This window comes from Fistularia commersonii, chromosome 35 (assembly GCF_037954325.1).
Source record: "Fistularia commersonii isolate RoL2024-O1a breed Wild chromosome 35, RoL_Fcom_v1.0, whole genome shotgun sequence".
Lineage (NCBI taxonomy): Eukaryota > Metazoa > Chordata > Actinopteri > Syngnathiformes > Fistulariidae > Fistularia > Fistularia commersonii.
The window spans coordinates 1,489,291-1,511,229 of NC_141318.1; the positions used below are offsets into that span (position 1 = coordinate 1,489,291).

The 21,939-nt window shown below is 52.0% G+C and overlaps 1 protein-coding gene across 3 annotated transcripts in view; it reads right to left on the minus strand.

The window, feature by feature from the left end:
- wwc1 (WW and C2 domain containing 1) overlaps nt 1-21,939 on the minus strand; it is a 30,671-nt gene that overhangs the window by 7,313 nt on the left and 1,419 nt on the right. Inside the window, exons 1-12 of one of the 3 annotated variants that reach the window (XM_086142161.1) lie at nt 18,412-18,552; nt 17,471-17,923; nt 7,362-7,471; nt 6,544-6,747; nt 6,389-6,465; nt 5,999-6,078; nt 4,115-4,244; nt 3,353-3,499; nt 3,209-3,279; nt 2,882-3,127; nt 1,453-1,542; nt 250-929 (exon numbers count right to left, since the gene is read on the minus strand). In XM_086142161.1, coding sequence (XP_085998287.1) covers nt 250-929; nt 1,453-1,542; nt 2,882-3,127; nt 3,209-3,279; nt 3,353-3,499; nt 4,115-4,244; nt 5,999-6,078; nt 6,389-6,465; nt 6,544-6,747; nt 7,362-7,471; nt 17,471-17,589 — 1,954 coding nt within the window. In that variant the 5' untranslated portion in view covers nt 17,590-17,923; nt 18,412-18,552. Of the gene's footprint in view, nt 1-249; nt 930-1,452; nt 1,543-2,881; nt 3,128-3,208; nt 3,280-3,352; nt 3,500-4,114; nt 4,245-5,998; nt 6,079-6,388; nt 6,466-6,543; nt 6,748-7,361; nt 7,472-17,470; nt 18,356-18,411; nt 18,553-21,939 lie in introns of those variants that run through there. The other 2 variants (XM_086142160.1, XM_086142162.1) reach the window with 2 other exon arrangements.

The following is a 21,939-nucleotide window of genomic DNA, read 5'->3' on the forward strand; positions in this document are numbered from 1 at the left end:
ACGTATAATAACTAATGTCTTTGTACAGGGAGCAGGGGAGTCTCCTCTACAGATTTTTCATCAAGATAACGGCTCTCCTGTCGATGGATCTGGGCTGAATCCCTATCCCTGGTTGTCATGGAAACAGCGTGATGGTTCCGAGGGGGAGGCGCCAAAGCGGTGCGGAGAGAGATCGCGCCAGGGGTTTTCTCTCGGCCAATCGGATAAAGCGAACGGTCGGCGCCGAAGGAGCGCCGGCGTCATATTCACCTTTGACCTCTTCGCCCAACGCCGCGCTGTGGTTGGGCTTCTCATCCGGCCCTCCGGGGTCGCCGCGCCCGTCCACCTCCACGCCTCGCCGCCGCTCCGGGGAGTCCATGCCGAGCTCCAGCTCCGCCAACCGACTGCGGAGCTCCAGGTCCAGGCCCGGCCCGCCGGGCGCCGGTTGCCCCGAGAAGGCCTCGCCGGACATGAAGGTGGCGTCGGTGACCAGCGGCGAGCAGGGCGGCGACAGCGAGGACAGGGACGACCGCGGCGAGAGGGAGCTCATGGAGCGCGGGGTTTCCGAGAGCCTGAGCGCCTGGATCCTGGACGACCCCGCCTCGCCTCCGGCTCCTCCTCCTCCTCCCGGACCTCCTGCCGCGTCCGCCGCGGTTTGGCCCTCGGGCCCGGCGGCGTCCGGCGCGGCGCCGCCCGTCACCACCTCGTGCTCGTGGATAGTGGTGATGGAGCTGGAGGGCCGGTAGCCTCCCTGGCCCGCCTCCTGCAAGAGGCTGTCCAGCTTGTTCTGGAAGTCCGGGTCGGCCAGCTCGGGCTGCTCCAGGTAGATGTCGGTGAAGCTGAGCGAGGAGGTGGAGCCCAGGCTGGAGGTGGTGGCCAGGGAGCCGCGGCTGGAGGTCAGCGAGCCACGGCTGCTGCCGGAGGAGCAGGACAGGGTGCTGGCCGACAGGCTGCGGGAGGACAGGCGGGAAGCATGAGATGGATCGAGCTCTCGACACACACACACACATACACACACACACACACGAACACACAATACGATTCCATGCCTTTTGTCCACCTGCTCAGCGTCATGCTAACATAGCTCTTCATCATCACGCCGGCCCCTCTACACCTAACTGTGTTTGCCCCGTCCCATGATGGAGCTTCTCCTCCCGAAGGCCTGGCCTTCAACTCACACACACACACACACACACACACACACACACACACACACACACACACACACACACACACACACACACACACACACACACACACACACACACACACACACATCCATGCGCAGCTGCCTTTACAGCTTGCTAATCAGAGGGCGGGGCGTTTCTTGTCTGTCGGGGCAGAAGCCGACACGGGGGTTGAGAAACTCAAAAATCGGTCGCAGGACGCTCGCCGGAGGAGGCGGGTCTTGCCGCGGCGTTGCATCACGGGCGCCATCTTAATACGGAGAAGGAGAGCGAGGGCGGCTGGGACCTTTTGAGCTGGGCGTGCAGCGACGAGGCCAGGCGGACCATCTCCTCCAGCTCCCTCACCAGCTTGTTCCTCTTGCAATGGAGCCGCAGCCTGAAGGAGACGAGACGCAAACAAGCCGGGCTCTTATTTTGGTGGGATGAGGAGGAAATACGCAAATAAATAAAAAGAAATAACCGGGAAGTCGGCCGATTCCAGGTGGCCGCGCTGCGCTTTTCCAGGCGGACGTTTCTTGTGTTACCCATGTGAACATTGTGTGTGTGTGTGTGTGTCGGTGAACAGGTGGGCCCACGACAGGCTGCTTTCTGTGAGCGGCCTCTCAGGTTGCAGCAACAGGAGACGAGACACAAAGAAAAGTCCTCTGCTGGGGGTGGAGGAGGAGGAGGAGGAGGTGGAGGAAGAGGTGGAGGAGGAGGGTGGAGTCTTCATCAACCTGCCTCCTCAAACTTCACGCGCCCGCCAAAGCCCACGGGGGATTACCGAAGGCCATTTTTGGTGGGATATAATCCGCGGTATCAGCCGGGCGCCCGTCGGATCGCTCGTGCAAATCTGATAATCTGAGCCGGCGGCGGTTTAATCCCGGCCCCGCCACGACATCACTTCCTGTTTCTCGGGGGTTCAATGACGTTCTTGTTCTTTGTCCTGACTTCATGTGAGACTGGTCTCTACGTCTCTATATAATGACCGGATGCGTTAATTCTATTAGATATGAATGAGTGAATGGTTCATGTCTCTATTCGCAGCCCTGTGATTGGTCCAGGTTGAACCCCTGTCGCCCAATGACAGCTGAGCGCAGGTGAGATAATGGACGAATGAATGAATGATCTTCTCACGCCGTCTTCCTGGTTCTGTTCCGACGCTTCCATGGACCCTTTCCACCCTCTGGGTCCTCAGCGTCCTGCTGCCTTCCATGGACTGCTGTCTCTACCGTCAGGACACCTGATCTGAAGGTGGGAACTGAGACGTCCGGACTCGTTGCGTCCTCTTGTTTGGGTCGAGACGCCGGACGTGCGGTCACATCAGCGGCGCCTTTTCAGAGGAAATTCAAAAGGACAGGATCCTTGTCCATAAGGAGATGATCTAACCGAAGCCCGAGCGCTGGGATTAACTGGACACGCACCGGGGAGACTCAATGGCCGATGGTCATTATCGACAAAGAGGTAAAAGTCGACATGCTAATGTGCTAATTAGGAGGAAGGCTGGGAGGAAGACTAATAGTCTTCTTCTGAGGCGTCAGCTGAGCTTAGCACTACCTTCGCCTGACTCATCCTCCTGTTCTCCTCGGAGCTGAAAACCCTTTCGACCGCCGCATTGGGTTTGGGGACACTCCGCGACCCTCTGTGTCCTTTTGCGTCGCCTCCTCGGGGAGAGCATTGGAAGATCTGAAATCATCACGTGATGCTTCAGCACCGCAGAAACAAGCTCCGCCCACCTCTCGGTCAGAGCCTTGCTCTGGTTGTCCCTGGCCGCCTGCAGGTCCCGCTCCAGGCGCTTCTTCTCCGACTCCAGCTTCTGGGCGTCGTTGGGCTCCAGGCGCTGGCGGGGGCTCAGGTACTGCAGCTCCTTCAGCAGCTCCTCCTTCTCGTTGATGAGGATGAGGCGGTCGCGCTCGGGATCCAGCAGCCCCGGCCACGCCTCGCTGTCCAGTTTGGCGATCTGCACCTCGATGGTGGCGATCCTGGGCGGTGACGGAAGGACGGACTGAACACGAGCCACCAAGGACACCTTCAGAGGCCTCCGCTTCCTCGGCGAGGCCTACCTCCGTTTGGCTTCCTCGTACTTCAGGCTCAGACGAACCTTCTCGGCCAGTTTGTTGGTGCCGGTCATGAACTGCACACAGGAGGAGACACGTCAGGCTCCGCCTCTCACCCCGGCTCGGGTTTCCGCCCCTCGGCTACCTCACCTCGGCGGGGATGTCCGTCTGCGAGCCGGCGTCCGAGTAGAGGCGTGGGATGGACGCCTCCGAGTTGGCGAGGGAGGGGCTGCTGCCCCACAGCTCCTGCTGGGACCCCGAGTCCAGCTGGAAGCCGTCCTTCAGGACCGCCAGTTTCTGCCGGGATTCAAAACGGAGTGAACTGGCGGGCGGGAAAACAACGCCAGGAGGGGAGGAGCGGCTGAGCCAATCAGATCGCGGTCCGCCACAAAAATACAAGCCAGCACAGCTGAAGGGATTTGAGGAGAATAATTAAATATTGCAAACTATTCATTCATTTATATCTTAACTCATCGCACGACCGCGAGTTAATATTCACTCATTCATCCACACCTTCAATAAAACCATTCTCATCCTCTCGTTGCCTTAATACACAACACACCCTCCACTCCGCAACACACACACACACAACTTGTTCATGACCTTCACAGTGTAAAACACACACACACACACAAGTGCACATCTTCAGCCTGACAGGGCTGTCAGCTGCAGATGGTTGTGTGGGTGCGAGGGAGGAGAGTCTCCTGCATCGCGACCAGCTCAGAGAACCGTCGCTCCCTCAGGACGCCTGACATCACCTTGGCCTTTCTTCTCGGACCCGGGTCTAAATATTGCGGGGGGATTCTCCGGCCCCCGCCGACACGTGGGGATATTTCCCCTGTCGTAAAACTGACGTGGAGGGGGGAGGAGGGGTTTCCAGCGAGAGGGTGAATGGTTAAATTTCTCTCCCACCTGCATGAGCTCCTGCTTCTCCTTCTCCCCGGAGCTGATGGCGTCGCGGATGGAGCGCACCTCGCTGAGGATGGCCTGCGCCTCCTGCAGCTTGTAGCCATACGGGCTGCTGGACACCTTCTGGTCGATCCTGCGGGGCAGAGGGGAGGGAGGTCAGCGCCGACGGCGGCGGGACGGGTTAGCATCTTGTCCGAACACATGCGAGAGCTTCACCGAGGACGCTACATCGTGCAGGCGTGTGAACGATGATGATAATGAATGAAAGCTGACATGAAAACAGCTAACAGGCTAATGTTTCGACGCATTTGTGGATCCCGGACGCAATAAATGGGGAGAATTCTGTGGGACACCGATGAGACGCATTTGCAAGGCGTGTGTGTGTGTGTGTGTGTGTGTGTGAAAAAAGGAAAAAAGTCACGGAGGCTGTTTTCAAACCAGAGCAGGAGACACCGCCATCCCAGGGAAACAGGAAGAAGGAGACGAGAAAAACACCAGAGAAGAAGAAATAAACAACATATCCTCCTGGTTGAGATGCAGCACACACAGCGTGTGTGTGTGTGTGTGTGTGTGTAGATCGAACCCTCCTGTCTGCCCCCCCTCACGCCACTCTCAATAACAAGCCACGCGAGAACCATCAGTCGGAATACCAGATCAAATGTTTGCTCGCCCCAGATACAGGTGCAGACACACACACACACACACACACACACACACACACACACACACACACAATGTATAGACAAGATCCTTTTGTACGGCTCCAGGTGGACTGAGGGAAGAGGTATTTGTGTGTGTGTGTGTTGGAGGCTGCAGCAGCCATGTCACCTTGTCAAAACCATGTCATGCATGCGTGGGGATAGCAGGTCCTTCCACATTCTTCTCAGGAGGAGGAGGTGGACACAAACAAGGCGGAGAGAATGAGGAAGCGATAGAGGGATGGAGATGAAGTCATCCTCTCACAAATGGAGGCACGGCGGGGAAGGAATACTTTGTGCGAGAATACAAGTACTCAGTACTTGGGAGTACTCTGTGAGTAGGTGCACCGACAGGTGCTGAGGCTGTTTGTTTACCCCACAAACGGAGGTCAAAGGTCGCCCTGTGATCGAGGTGGGGACGAGCCGGGTGGGGGGGTGAGTCGGCGTGCGGAGCGTCGGCCCCGATCCCTCACCTCCAGGAGGTTCACACGGGTTCACACTTTTACTGCCGGCGGCGGCGGCGGCGTGCTCATCGGTTCATTCATTCATTGATGGATATACTTCTTCTGAAGCTTTATGATCTGGCTTTTACGACGCGAGGCGTCCTGATACATCGGGCTACGTCGTTTCCGCCGACTTATCAACGAGGACGATCGCTTGAACCGTCGAACCTCGCCGATATAAAACAAGGGTCAGAGAACAGGATGTTTCTAATGAGTGTATACATTTTGTACCCGGCGTGTAATTCCAGTTCTTACACGTTTAGCTGCGGCGATAACAACAGCCTCTCAAATCGCCAGGATATCACGCCTCGTCCGAGCGCTTCTATTTTATTTTACGGAATCTTATCAGAAGCGAGCGGCCGCATTCCTTTCTGAGGCTGTTTGTGTTTCCGCGGCCGCTGATTGGCAGCATCTGACGACTGTAACAGGAGAGGAAAGCCACGGAGGAATGCCGCCCGGCCGCTCTGCCTCGGCTACTCATTAATCCCACACTTTCGCCGCGGCGCCGAAGACAAACCGGGCCGGACGTCGCTGTTAGAAATTTCCGCCGACTCTGACATTCATCCTTGAATTCCGCCTCCGATGCTTCCCCATCGGGGACAGGTGCGTTGACAAACTTGCGTCTGTTATCGAGAACCCTCACGGTAACGCGGTGAGGGTTTCCAGAGCGTGGCGGCGGGACTTACTCCTTGAGCGTCTCGAAGCCCTGCTCTTTGTACTGCAGCTCCTGCTTCATGCAGGCCAGGTCCCGCTTCAGCTTGTTCACCTGCGGTGGGTTGAGAAAACATGCATCAGCGCCGAGGCCGATAAACATCGGTCGTTTCCGATTCCCGTTCTTTCCAGAAAAAAGGTGGACTATTTTCAACGGCGGAAGGATCCACACTTGGGTGGCTTGCAGAGGCTCCCCTGGCAGCCGAGCGGCGCTTTAATGAATGTCCGACAGGGCGTCCCGGTACAATGGAGCACTGTGGTACCAAAACCCGACATCCACACACACACACACACACACACACACACACACACACACACACACACACACACACACACACACACACACACGGAGGGGAGGGACTTACCCGGCTTTTGGCCGTGGCTATTTCCGCCTTAAGGATTTCCGGGTCGTACTTGCTGGAGGACGACGACCTGGAGTTGACTGCGGGGAGAGTTGGAGGGGGTTAGAGAAGATGCGCCGCCGCCGATCGGACCTCCGGTCTGGGCGCGAGGGACTCACGGCTGGTCTGCGACGTGGACTTGTCCCTCCAGGTGTCGTTGAGCTGCCGGTACTCCTGCTGCGCCAGGCGGAGCCGCTGCTCCTTCACCTGGTAGATCTCCTTCTGGGCGCTGAGGGCGTCGCGGGCCACGGCCAGGTACTCCCGCAGCATGGACTCCTGCTCCCGCTGCCACTGGGCCCGCGGGTCCTCCAGCTGGGTGCTCTCTGCGGGCCGACGGGAGATGTAAGGGGATTTCGGACCTGACGAACGTGAAATTTCTCTGAAGATGCACATAACGTAGCCGTCGTGGCGTTGGGTCTTCCTGCTTGCAGTACCGCGAGTAGACTGCGGGGGGCGCTGTTGTGCCCTGTCTGTGCCGCCGCTATTAATGGTTTATCTATTGGCTCGCGATGCAAGTAATGTTTTTACTATCCAGACGAGGAGCAGTGAGTTATCTTATCCCTCCACGTCGGCTGCCGTCAAACGGAGGGGGGGCAGGGTTTACCGCCCCTCCGCTCATTGGTTTGAATACGCATGCGAACGCCGTCCCGCGCCCCTTCGCTGCTAATCGTGTAACCGCGGCGTCGACGGGTGCTTTTCTGAGGCATGTTTACTTCACACCTCACGGGATGACTCATGGTTAGCTAGCTGGTTCATGAAAAACTAGCTCTCTAGTTTCCTGTCCTGGATCTCTTTGGCCTCGCGGGTTCATCGCTGGCAAACCAAACAAACATTCTCGCTAGTACGCTAGTGCTAAGTCGAATTCACGCCACGCTCCTTCAGGCGTTTTCTCTCTCGTCGACTTCGTTCGTCGGCTAACGTGTCGTTCGGGACTCACTGGTGTTGTGGTCGACATAGTAGGCTCCGACCACGGGGTCGTACGCCTCCTCCCAGCCCACCGGCAGCTCATCCCCGATGCAGTCGGCGAACGTCAGGGGTTTGGTGTGCCTGCAGAGGAGACGTGAAGAGGGAAGGTCCGGGTGACTTTGGGTGGAAAAACACCGGGCTAACGGATGGTGAGCGGTCACATTCGCCCATTCGCACACATGCCGGGAATCAAACCGCCAACCTTCTGGTTTTGGAGGGACGGCCCTCTACCAACCAAGTACAAATAACATGAATATATACAAGGAATACCGTCATTTCCAGACAGGCTTGAACCATGATGGGGCTAATTTATGGATTTTTTTTTTGAGCGAGCGTGCAGGAGGAAGACCCAGATAGCGATCGGCTGGAACAGCACAAAGCGGGGATAGAAAACGGATGGATGGATGGACTTTTCCTCGTGCTATGTATTATTCATCTTTTTTCATCAGCCGTGAAAAACGCATTTCCAGTATGTATTTGCGGATGTTACCGGTTTGTATTTAATCAAAAGAAAACAAAACGTTTCTGTGTAAATATCTCATGTTACAACTTGAACGCCTACGGCTTGTGGACAAGTGTGGCATATATGTATGTACACATATATTTATCTGTTTATTTTGAGCCGGTGCGGCTTTTACTCACTACGACACTGTAGTTTTATTTTGTATTTGAGTGCATTTTTCAGCTTCTTGTCACCTCAGCAGTTCGATTCGTTCATCCATTCATTTATTATCGGGGGTTGGATCCTATTCCAGCTGTCACTGAAGGGATGGTGTAGGGCGGGCAAAACCTTTGGATTAGGGGCCGCATTGACTTTTAAAATTTGACAGACGGGCCGGGTCAGCACAAGATACGGTACGTACAAAAAAAAAAAAAAACAGTGCATATCAGACTCATCTGAAATTTGTCTGACATTTGCTTTAAATATAAAACCAGCTTTGGTTTTGAAGGCTCTGACGTTTGCTTGCATTTCATGCACAAACCGCTTTTTCCCTCGTAGCTTCACGTCCGGCTCATTCTTCGTGTCGGTACGTTCAAAGTAAAGGCTAAATCACGAAGCCAATCTGTGTTATTCAGCACAGGAAAACTCTCAAGTAGCTCCAAAAAAATGAAATAATCTCCTGTTTCAGCTCCCACATTCAATCATTCACATCAAGTATGAATTCTGTACCGACCTTTAGCGGGCCGGATTAAAAAGACCAACGGGCCATATGTGGCCCGCGGGCCGTAGTTTGCCCAGCCCTGGTGTAGGGGGTTCCAACTGGATCAACCTCAGGACCACATACAGGCATACAACTATTCCCCTTTTTCCTGGAGACACAGCTGACATTCACCTCATGGTCTCCGATGAACGTCCTGCATGTTCTCATGTGTGAGGAACCATCCAGACACAGGACTCCAACCCGAGATCTTTTGGCTGTGAGGCAGAAGCTCTGACGGCTAACGATATCGCCGTGCTTAAAAAATGTGCGCGTGTGTTTAAAAAAAACTTTCAAATTTGTCGATGAACGAAACTCCAAATGGAAGTGAGACTGCAGTTTCCATGGCGACGCAAGATCGTAACGAGGAAGCTTCACAGCGAAGGTTGAGGGTGTGGAGAAAAAAAAAAAAAAATCAGGATTTAATGGGTTAACCTGATTTGAGGTGACAAAGGGGCATCGTCCGCAGGGTGATTGGCAGCTGGGAGTTGCACCGGCGTCGGACTCAGGCTCCTTCGCCCAGAACGGCCCCGGAAGTGAAAACCCCGGCCTGTCGGAGAGTGTCGGAGAGTGTCGGAGGAGGCGGGACCGGCCCGTCCGCTGTTCCGGCGAGCCCTCTATTCACCTCTGAGAGCGGAGGGAAGGAGGGGGGTCTGAGGATGAAAAGGATCAGGGTTGGGGTGGGGGCTCCGGCGGACCACAATGAGAGGAAACGGGCCGGTGGCATTCCACAAGCGGCGCTAACGCATCGCCTGGAGGTTTCTGGGGCAACCCTCCGCCTTCCAGCCGGGCCGGAGGGCGGCCGTGACGGCGGGTCGGTGACGCCGCCGTTTCTTTTGCGGCAGGAAATGAGAAGCTAAACGTCGCGATCCGACCGGAGGGAGCTGAAGACAATTCTCCTGAGCTTTCGCGCCGTGGGAACTAGTTTGCAGTTCAAGAACTCGTTCCAGGAACTAGTTTCTCGGCGTGTTTTGGACAACAGAGGTACAAGAGACCATGGACCTAGAACCGTTTTAGCTCCTACTCAGAGGCAAGGTCTTTTTCCGGTCCCATGTGGCGTAGGTGACTGGTGGAGCTCATCACCCACGTCCATCGACAAACACTTCTAGCAGACTGCAAAGCACCATTTTCAAAAACTATTGTGGTCTTTTTTTGTCCAAGCTCCTCTGGCCTCCTGCACCACAGAAGGAGGTTTCCAGGGCTCGCGGAGGGACATCTAATTTTGAGTTAGCGGCTAACGGGGTTGTTCAAACAGCGGAGACGTGCAGGGAGAAGATAAAAACATTTCAACCCATCTGAGAGACGGTTGTTCAATTCCCGATGCTGTTCCTGGTCGTCTTCTCCTTCTTCCGTCAAGGTACATGCGGTCACATCGGTCGCTACCGTGGTCCCTCGCTGTTTGCGGGGATGCAAAACTAGAAGGTTCCCCCGGAGGAGACTAGATCCTGGGAGCAAATTCGAGCTGGAAAGTTCTTCGAAGCGGTAAGCAGCCGAGCGGAGCGCGTCGGGTGTTCGTTACGATGTGACAATATCGTTTAACCTCGGCCGACTTCCACTCCAAGATTTGGGTCACACACCCTTTCACCCCGCTAGGACAAACCCAGCCTTACCTTTGCTGCCGACCCAGCGGGCCGTCGCAAGTAGCCTCGCGAGCTAACGGAGAAATTCTTGTTATTCCGTCCCGACCGCTCACCCTGATGTGAGCACGCGACGCCTGAGCTAATATGAGTAATGTCGTCGACGGAGCAAACCGGAACGATTAAAAGATGTGGACGGAAACAGGACGGCGTTACCAAGAGAGAATACAGGAACTGGCCCCTTTGTCTGGCATGGAGGGAGTGCAGAGGGGGTTGTCATGGATGGGCGCGGACAAAAGATGCGAGATATAATAACCGTTCCCCGGAAACAGGCCGACGCACAAATACAAAATGCGTCCAAAACATGAGAAGTTCGGACTATGAAGCGGCCGCCTCTTGTCTTTTCTGCGCACAAACATGGAGTGGCGGCGGCAGCGGCGGCGGCGGCGGGTCGCCGCTGAAAGGGAGAAACTAAACTGTGTCCTTTTCAGCGAATGAATAACGGAAGGGGCCGGGAGGAGACCCCCTCGGCTCGGCGCTAAATTTAGAAGGGGGAGGCATGGAAGCCGGGTGGCTGGCCGGAGATCCACATCCCATTATTTGATTCCTCCACTAAATCCCGTCCTCTAATCGGCGAGGCGGGGGTGGGTTGTCGCTGACCTAAACTTGTTGCTCCCCGTCGCCGGAGTGGGAGCGAGCACCAGCTGGAGGCGGCAGCTCGGGCCTTGCGTGACGCCGGCGGTCTTTCGGCGGCTTCTCACGCTCAACGTGAAGGCTAGCCTGCGATTAGTGGCGCTCGTTCGTTCGCGGCTCTGCTGACCAGGAAGTGTGACAGGGGGCAAGTGTCCCGGAGAGGCAGCGTCAGGGAGCGGCGGTCCACTAGCAGACTGAGCCGCTGATATCAATCAATTGTTTACACGATGAATAGTTTGGGGTAAAAACGCAAAGCTTCAGTTTCCTTGTGGCCTTGTGAAAGATTTGGAAGATACTCCCATTTCTGTCGCCGTGGAGACAGAGGAAATGCAACGCTAGGGTTTCAATCAACTGCCACGTGCAGGTGGGGCGACCAGAAGGACAATAGCCAAGAGACTCTTGGACTCCCGTGACTCCGAGTGTGGATCCTCAGGGTCACTTCAAGCACTCCAGCCTCATCATCGGCCCGTACAAATACTTGATTACTTGCCACCGTTGAGGTTTACGCTGGCTGCAGTGCCGTCATTTGTGATGCCGCCCAGACAGAAGGTGTTTTCGTTTGGCACAAAATCACATGAAATGCGACGTTGCCGTGTCAACAGGCTTCCCCGATCCTGGGGATAAAAATGTTGTAGTCTGACGACCCCTACAGACTTCCTGGCTTTTTTTGTCGCTGACTTTTTGGAAGCTAGTTAATGGGCGCCAGGGGACATCTTGCCACTTTTGTTTTCATTAAGCATCTTTTGGGCCTGTGGTTGTGAGGCGGCTTTGGTGGCCGTTGGGAATGAGACCAAACTTATTCAAGTGAAACCCGCATGGAATTTCCCAAAGGCAGCAGGAAGATTCGGGATTATCTCCGGGCACAAGAATATGCCTACCGAGGCATTTAAGGTACGATGTTTCCAGCCCCCCGCTGGGCTGAGCGGTTGGAAGAAAGTGTGGACCTGCAAATCTACTCCGTCTGAAATGGGAACGCCGACCCCTCCGGGTGGCGAGGTGGTCAGGTGACCCGCCGGAACCCAGGGGACGCTTCTTGCATCGGCAGGAACTGAATTTAAAAAGGAAACCCGCTGCGTCTCCACCCTTGAAGGCTTAACTGCCCGGTCAATAAACCACAAAGTGAAACAGAAACAGACCCAACGACGGACTGAGGTCGCGTCGCCTCCTCCTCGGACGCTAAAGATGGCGCCCGCCGCTGTCGGGCAACTCGTACAACATTCACCTGTTTGCACACAAAAGTGGGGCTAACCAGGTGATCGCCGATGCAGTAAGAGCGATCACTGCCTCCAGAATCGGCGCCAGGTGGGGTTCAGCCTCCCCTTTATGCGCCCCTCCACCTTTCCCGTCGAATAAATGCGGATTTCGGCGGGGAGTTTAAGCATCACATGACGCCGTGCGTGTGATTTAAGAAGCTTAGGTGCCATTCCGGATCCCGGGAGGGAACGAGTAGAATTCTTGTGATTTCTTTTTGCCCCCTTTTTTTTTTTTTTTTTTCCAAACAAAGCGGTCAAAAAATGAATACGCTGCACAACAATGCCTGTTTTATGTATGGCCTTAAAAGCCTTCTGCCTGTCAAGTATGTGCACACACACACACAGAGAAGCACGCACACACACACACACACACACCCTTGGTTTCACATTCCAAGGTAAACAGCCCAGCCGGGCCCCGGCGCTCTAATGCAAACTGACAAAGCGTGCGGCAGAGGGCAAACACACTGGGAGGCGGGCCGCATAGCTGAACGGTGAGTCAGGCGGCGGCGAGGAGAGGCGCTCGCCGAAAGCACCGCCGCAAATTCCTCACGTCGAATTGCGGGGCCGCGGAACGCCGTTTCACGGCCGCCGCTCAAGGTCCGGCGGTACGAGAAGCTGCCATCGCACACACACACACACACACACACACACAGGACTCAAACTGCATTATTATCATTGAAAAAAAAATTGTAAAAAAGAAATTGTTGGGAAACAGGCTCCGCCCCTCATGCCGTATCTTGGAGATAACATTCCTTTCACCTGACGACACGCGCTCACTGCGTCACCGGCAGATTATATGACATGCTGAAGAATTTATGAGGGCCGCGGGGAGAACGCGGGATTAAAACCTCCCCAGGTTTTACTCTCTCTTCTGCTTTCACATACGGAAGTCTAAACTTTCGTGTGATGAATGAGTGAATGCTAAACCAAAACCATGGCGTTAAACTAAAACCTTTCGGAGATTTTAGTTTGTCGTTTTTATTTTTCTTCAAACCATCTGGGGTCGGCCGGGCCCAAATAATGTCCTGGTATGAGGACGATGGTGTGATTTCTGGTGGGGTTCACCACGGACCGACTCGCTCATTCACACGTCGACAATTCAGGGTCTGCGATGAACCTCCGGTGGAGGAACCCCACGAGGAGATGGTGGGGTTCCTCCACACAGGAGACTCCCCCTGTCGGACGCTAAGCACCATGGAAACGCTAGGAGTTCATTTCATGAGGATGAGAGACGTCCTCCTCGGATGGCTACGGTTCAATCGGAGGTCCTCGTCCACTTTTCCCTGGTCGCTAACAATACGTTTCCTCCCCGCTCACGGGCCGAGCCGGGACACGGAGCGCAATCCAGATACGGCGAGGAAGGAAACCGGTGGGAAATTAAGATAAATTCCAAGCCATTGTTGGACTTTCTCCGCTCGAGGAAGATACGGACGCGGCCTGTGGGAACCAGAGGGCCGACAGACGCTTGGAGAAAACCGGTCTGACGGCACGTGCGTCGGAGGTGACCTTCCGGCTGATCCAGCACCCAGATAACCTCCATTCTTGTAAGCGCGATGGCGTCATGACGACGACACACAAAAAAAAAAAAAACGCAAAATATACGCGGCGGAGGAAGCGGGACAGGTCGGGCCTCGTTCCTTCTGATAAGGGACGGGGTTCGGCGAGAACGTAGAGGGTGAGAGGACCTCCAGCCGAGGAGCTTCACCTTCCAGGACGCTAATGCGGCACCGGGCGTGACTTTACAGAATCGACGAACAACCGGCGGCAACAGCTGTCGCCGGGGGAAACACATTGCAGTGACATGACTGACGCGGCGCTCGCAGCACCTGGAGGTCGACACGGCAACCTCGCGTGAAAATTAGTGCCTGTGACTTGAGTGACGGCTGGAAAGGGTTGTTCTTAGAAAGTAGGGTGAGGAGTTGTCTCGCGAAAACGCGAGGCGTCGTCGCTAGAATGACAGCCGCCCTCGGGTCCGGAGGGATCGGCGTTTACCAAAACGCCGTCTGGCATCGGACGCGTCGTCCGTTACGAAATCTGCGTTCGATATATCGCAACGGCACGGCCTCCCGGTGTTTTCCTCTGACAAACATCCGACGCTGAGCGCAAAAACACACGACAACAACAACCGCTGACGTACGAAGTTCTACTTCGGGTTCCGCATACGTTGCTGACGCGACTGCCGGATGAGCTGCGTATTTAAAAACAAATAAGAGTTTGTGGAAGACAAAAAAAAGCGGCGCGCTGGAGCCGAGCGACCGGCCTCACATCCCCGGCTAAGAGTCGGCGGGGCCTCACGCTGCACTTTGTCCCCGTGCACCTTGGCAAGCGGTGAAAGGGATTTGGGATGAATCAGGACTTTGGTTGGGGGGGCCGGCGCGGCTGCTCGGCCCTTCACGTTGTGCGTTTCAGGAATGTGCGGCTTTGTTTTGTCTTTTTTTTTTTTTCTTTCTTTTGAGGGTCTTTCTCTGCAACGGTCTCCTTCTCGCCGGCTGTCAGAACCCGAGGAGTCCTGGTTCTGCGTCGCCGATGTCCGTCCTTCTACCGATGAGAACGTCCAACGTTTTCTGCTTCTAGCCTCCGGCGTGAGACGGCAGTGGACTTCCGTCATGGAGGAGGAGGAGGAGGTCCCTGACATCCCAGCGCCCGCCGGCAGATTATGGCGCTTCCTGAGTGGATTATAATTTCAGCACATTTCCCGGGAACCCGTTCAACAGGCCGGTGACGGTACGGTCGACCCGCAGGAGATGAACGGAGATGAAGGTCAACCTCAGCAGCTTACCACCGACACATTACAAGAGTCAATAACAATAATAACAGTAGGGGTTTTCACTTTTTGGTTTGCTCTGGTTCTTGATGTTCGTGCCGCTCCACGACATGTAAGGTGGACCGACACGTCTGGGCTTTGGCAAACATCGATCCCGTTGGTCAGGAAACATCGCGCAATTAGCACATGAACCACGTTGTGGAATCGATTCTTCTTCTCCAGCCCGTTGGGAGAAGGTCCAATGGGAAAGTCATGTGGGATGATATCCCTGAATGGTCTCACAGCTTGTAGTTCAAAGCGCTGGGCACTGGTTAGCGTTCAACCATTCACTCGCACACCGCCGCCATGCAGATAAGAGGAAACGGGAACCGACAACTTTGTGATTGCCGCTCTACCGACTGAGCCACGGCCGACATAAATCACTTCCGAGACAAAAACACCTAGCGTTGCAATTAGCCTGTCAGATCTGTCACACAAACCGTGACTAAGGAGCCGACGGAAACCTGATCCATCATGATCACAGATTGGACGGCGAAAAAAAAGGGGGGGATTTGAATTCCAGACAAAAGCCATGGGAGGGAGAGGGGGAGGGAGGGGGGGTTAAGTAACTGGTAAAGACAAAAAATGAGCCTCGGCGAAAACCCGCCGCTCTGCCTTTGTGTACGAGCGGGACGGTGGCGTGCAGCGCAGCGCTGCATGCTTGGCGCTCTAAGCCTATTACACCGATGGGAGGGGCGGCGGTGGGAAGGCAGGGGTAACTCACACCTCAGGTTGATTTGTAATTGCAGGAATGTAAACCAGCAGGTCCAGGGAGCGACGGGAGAAACACGTTTGGATTTTATGGCTGATCTGCTCTTCGTGTTTTGAGTGACTCCGCGATGTGTTTACGCAACTTCGCCCGCCACGGCGGCGAAAAAGACGGTTGAGGGGAACGTTTCGCCGCCTTTCTCGACGGCATAAAAATAGCAGGGCACTCAGAAGAAAAGCCCTCCAACCCCTGCCTCGCATACCACAAGCCAATATGAAATTCAGGAAAGTGCTTTTCAAAAATGTTTGCGTGATCAGCTACAAAAAACAAGGAGGTTGTCGTCCTCTAACCCGTCTTTCCTTTTTTCGTCGTTCCTCTGTGGTGATAAAGATTTGTAAATAATGATGACTCACGCAGCTAATCAACAAGCGGCGCTACGCAGCTTGGTTAGCTTAGCACGCCGAACCCCTGCGAAACACAGGGCCACATCTGGGACGCTGAGGTCTGGGAGATGCTATTCATTTAGCATCGGGGGAAAAGGTTAACAGAGCTTTATCATGTGGTTGGCAGGTGACAGCAACTTCATTGCGTCGAACGCATCGCCACAGTTTGGCCAGATATCAGAAACAGGTGTGAATAAATTGGCCGGTGACATCTAATTTTGTTAAATACTATACAAACAATAATCAAGAACAACGTAGCTACACACACTGACGAGCTAAGCTGAAAAGAATGATCAAATTGCTATTTCCCCCAGTTTTTTAACATTTCTGGCCGCAGCTCCCCGTTACGAATCATGGCCCAGGAATGCGGTGTTTTCCGTCCGGGGCGTCCTTGAACGCGCCACCGCCTAGCTGGAGTTTTCAAAACAAGGTTAAAAATCTAAAATGAAAACATAAAGGAGCACCAAATACGCCCTCGCCCAACAAAAAAAAAAAAAAAAAAAAAAAACTCTGACCCACAACGTCAACAACACAAAGCGGGGATTGTGAACCTGTCAACTCCCGCCGGCGTCAACCGCCGGACCGGTTCAGTATACAAACGCCTGCGTTGCCAGCTGACAGGTAGCAGGTGAGCAACATACTGATGGATCACCTGACGCGCCGCGCTCAGGAGATGTACATGTGCTTCATCAGGAAGCGCTAACGTAGGCGCTATGCTGGTGAAAACATGCTCAAATGTAGCCCTCGTGGGGGAAAACAAGAATCAGGTTGACCGTCAAACCCAACATAAGCGGCCGGTAGGGTTTACATTGCTTCGTTCAGATGTGGGTGAATACTTATTTTGTCTTTGACATGTATGATATTGAATGGTCGTGCAGCGGCCCCTTAAGATACGAACCGCTTTAGATACGAAGTGCGATTCAAGCTTCGTTTATACCCCCGAAATCTGAAAAGATTTCATGATACGAGAGCAAGAAAATCAAAATTCCACAATTACGCTTCATGCCGCGTCTTCTGAATCGGCTTCCTGCATCCTTAGGCCACTTCGCGTATCTTCTCGTGTCATGTTCCTATGTCTCGCGTGGAACACTTTTATATCTTTGTGCTTATTTTGTACGTTACGACATACGAACCTACTTCAGTTTGTATCTGAAGGGCTGTGTGTCTCCATGTGATGTGTGAATGAACGGGTGAACCCCGTCTCTCTCCCCATACCGGCACCCCGAGTGCTGGAGGGTGCAGATAATGAATGAATGAATAAGTGAATTTCAACCTGCAAGCCAAAATGCTCATCGATAACAACCCACAAGGTCAGACGTCGCGCGTCGACGGACCAAAACACGGTGAAAACGTCGGAGTCGGGGGTTCCCGTCCGGGGTCAGAGGTCACGGGCCGTACCCTACCTGTCCCTGGGGTCGATCCAGCTGGTGCACTGGTGAATGTGGTCAATGAAGTAGACTTTTCCATCAAAGTCCCGGGCTTCCTCCCAACCTTCAGGTAGCGGCAACTCCTTCCTGGGCATGTCAGGCCAGTCTCCATGTAACTTCCTGCGTGCTACTCAGAATCACGACCAAGGGAAACCATCGCTTTCCTCTGTCATCTTCATCGTCATCATCTCCAACACCACCATCCAGAGTCAGCACTTATTCCCAAAAATCCCTGTCTGGCTCTGTTGGGATTAGGCCACGGTAGTCAGAATAATAATCCATAATAATCCAGGGGTGAAGAGGAGAACGACAAGCCGGGTGTTAGAAATGGGAATGTTCTAGAAGGTGATCCGGATCCATGGGTGAGAGCGCGGTCCCGTCCGGCTACAGGCGGCTTCGTGATCCGGGTTCCGGCTCCATCTTCGGAAACTTTCCCCCCGGATCAGGTGTAAAACAAAAAACGGAAGGGAGGAAAGAAGAAAAAGTTATCCGGGAGTGAAGCGACCGTCCGCCCGGTCCGCCGAAACACGACCGGCGGCGGCTCCGCTCGGTTCCTCACCCCCCTCCTCCTCCTCCTCCTCTTCCGCCCCCGGTAAACAGAGAGGCTTCGCCCGGGAGCCCCGCGGAAAAAATAACAACCCGGCGGGCGTGGAAACGTCGGTGTTTCCCGGCGAACGCCGACTAAAAGTGCGGGGGAAGAGTACGGTTAGAGTTCCCGAACCGGGCCGGCTTCGACCACCATGTTTTAGCCGGGAGACGCCGATGCTAGCCGCCGGCCGCGGAGGGTGGTGGACTGGGGGGGGGACGTTAACGGCCACTCGGAGGGGGGGAGGAGGAGCTGGAGGGAGGGGGTCGCGTGTAAATTCGCGGCCGTTAAAAGAGAAAAACAAAATAAAACTGAATTTAAATTAAAATACCCCGAAGTCGTTCAACTCCCGGTGCCTCCGGCGGCGGCGGCCGGCTGGAAAGGGGAGGAAGCGGCCGCGGCGGTAAAGTCTTTGCCCGGTCCCGATGACTTCGGCCGGTCGCGTCGTCTTGTCAAGTCGCACTTGTGTACGAACGCGTTTCCGGTGACAGTTTTTTCAAAATAAGTGTAACTTCCGGTTTCCATGTTTGTAGTTTTTTTTCACCCTATCTAACCAACACACTCCCTGGGTTGTTGATGCTAACAGACAGACGGCGAGATTAATTTGTTTTAAATAATTTGTGGTTTTTTTTCTCGCTTCCAATCAGATGAAATAGAAATGACACTCACAGCTAATTTTCTATATTAAAGTGTACTATGTAAAAATATGAGTGTCTTTGTGTGTGTAGCTATGCTATAGACGAGATTCCTCATAATGTACGTGTTTAAGTCTTTGCTGTTAGCTTACACTGCATTTTAAGTTTATTTACGCGCTGTTCTTTTAAATACCTGTCATTAACGTGTTTTGGGATATTCATGTCAGTGGCGTCCTCTAGCGGTTACCCTCTAGACACGCAGGGTTTGTAGCTTTTAAACTGAAAAACCCTAAATGTTTGGGTTTATAATACACAATAAATCATCCAGGCGACAGTTATTACTAACATTATCGCAGGGAGAAGTCGCGGAGCTCAGACGCCGATGTTTTAATACTAAACATTTACTCATCTACCTATCTGCATCAATGGAGACATAGTGCAGAGGGTACCTGGGCACTCATTTCAAGGAGGACCTGACCTGGACAACTAGCAGTCCACACTTCTGCAAAGGACAAACCAGAGGCTGCATTTCCTGAGGATACTTCGGTGGAACAACGTCACCAAGACATTGCTTCTTCTTCTCCTCTTTCTCCTTCTCCTCCTCTTCCTTTTCCCTTCAGGGGTCTCCACAGCAAGTCAACCTTCTCCATCTGTATCCTCCTCTCTCACTAAGCCCAGAAATCTTCTCGTTGGTCTTCGTCGAAATCTCCTACCTGGAAGCTCCACCCTCAGCAACAGAGGAGTGTTCATATCCAAACCATCTCAGTCATCATGTTGTCTCGGTCATACATGTCCTGCACCCTTGTGACAAAGTCTTCTTTTCCTCTGGGCTTTTCCCCTTCCCTTTCCCTTTTCTGTTCACTTGACTTTCTTCACTCCAAGACGTTTCACCCTTCATCCGAGAGGCTTCTTCAGTTCTACAATAAAAGTCCTTGCTTAAATCCTTGAATCCTACTTTCACCTGTAACTTCTCATAATTTTTTGGTTCATATACACACACACACACAACATTAAAGCCCTTAAAACTGTCTGTAAAGCAGCACTTCGCCTCTAGGCGGCGCTCTTCACCTGCGTCTGAGTACAGCTGATGGCATCGGTCCGAGTGTTGCCTTCTCGGTCCCTGGGAAATAGTGAGGGTTTCCTCCTCGACTCTAAACTCGCTGGTTTACTGAAGTAGCTTTCACAAAGCGGGATGACCGTTGCCAATACTCGCCACGTTTTGGCTGAAAAGCCCAAGCGGCTTATCAGCGTAATAGGGGTGTAATGTTTTGAATTAGTTTGGCTTCTTGCTGTCCGCTGCCAACATTTTCAAACACAGTAAACATGCCGGTCTTTCCATTGTAGTCACAGCGAAGCAAAGCTCCAGGTACGCTTTGTCATGCTTCCTTGTCTTAGCTTTCGGGTGACTCACCGCCTTTCTTACCGTCCCTGTTAGATAGTTTTCCATGGTGTCTCTTGAGGGTTTGTCCACTGCTCTTCATATTTCCTGCATCTATTCTCCATCGGCAACCTTTCTCCCCGGATCGTCACCATGGTTTGGACACGAACAGAGGAGTGTTCATATCCAAACCGTCTCAGTTATCGCTTTGTCTCGGTCATACATGTCCTGCACCCCTGTGACAAAGTCTTCTTTTCCTTTGGGCTTTTCCCTTCAGGGGTCGCCACAGCGAATCAACTTTATCCATTTAACGCTACTCTCTGTATCTCTCTGTGACCTTCTCTACAAAACATCTAACATGATGGACTCACTCCTGATCCTATCCTATCCTGGTCACTCCCGAAGAGAACCTCAGGAAGACGCCATATAAGAAACCATTTGATTTTACATCATATAGGAGGGACAATAAAAGTGTTTGTGTACTAGAGGAACCAAAATATACTGCTCAAATGCTTATCTTATCTTATCTTATCTTGTCTTATCTTATCTTATCTTATCTTATCTTATTTAGGAGGAAGCTATACAAGGAGGTATATGTTTACAGGTTATATCGGCAGAAGCTATGAAACCAAGTATTTGATGATGGATCATATCGAAGGACGCTATATAACAAAGTATTTGTTTTACAAATTATACAGGCAGAAGCTATAAAAGGAAATATGTCTTGATGTGATTAGTGGGAAGGATTTTTAGTGGAAGCCATAAATGGAATCATTTGATGATATATCATATGTAAGGAAATATTTGTTTGTGCATGTACAGAAGGAGATTATAAAAGTATTTGTAGATTGATCAAACAAATATGTGTATTTAATTGTATAGGTGGATGCCATATTTGTTTATATATCGTATAGGAGAAAGCGATAAAAAGAAGGATTTTGTAATTTGATTATATAGGGGGAAAACATATAAGAAACGTATTTATTTATATTTGCTGAAGGATGGAGAGGAAATATATGAGGAAATGTGTGTATAGGAATATACAAGGAAATATTTGATTATAAATTGTACAGGAGGAAGCTTTAAAAAGTAGTATCTGAATTTTGATTATGTAGGAGGATGACATATGGGGAAAGTATTTATTTATATTTGCTGTAGGATGGAGCTATATGAGGAAGTATTTGTTTATATACTGTATAGGAGGACGCTATAAAAATAATTATGTTTATAAATTGTATAGAAGGACGGTATAAAAAGAAGGATTTTGTATTTTAATTGTATAAGAGGGAGAGCTTTCAAAAAAGGATGCATTAATATTGGATATAATATATATAATGAAATAGGAAGAAGCTATAAAAGGAAATATTTGATTATGTATCATATAGGAGGAACTATAAAAGGTAGTATTTGTATTTTGATTATTTCCTGTTCTAGCTTCCTCCTCTACAATACATGATCAAATATTTCCTTTTTTTAGTGTCCTTCTATACAATACGTAAATAAATAATTCCTCATAGATCTCATAAGAAATGCTTTTCCTGCCGTTCTCCTGTATATTTGTTTATACATGTGATAAAGTTCTTTATTTTCTGTAATGCAATTAAAAAAACAAAAATTACTTGTTCATGATATTCTAATATTTTGAGATTGGATTTTTGAGTTTTCTTAAGATGTAATCAGCAATATTAAAATAATAAAAAGCTTGCAATATTTCTGTTGATTTGTAATAGCATTAAATAAGTGCATTACAGAAGACAAAGAAGTTTTATCATAATATTCTAATTTTCACAGACAGTCCTGTATATCGTATAAGAGGAAGCTATAAATGGAAATATTTGATAAAACA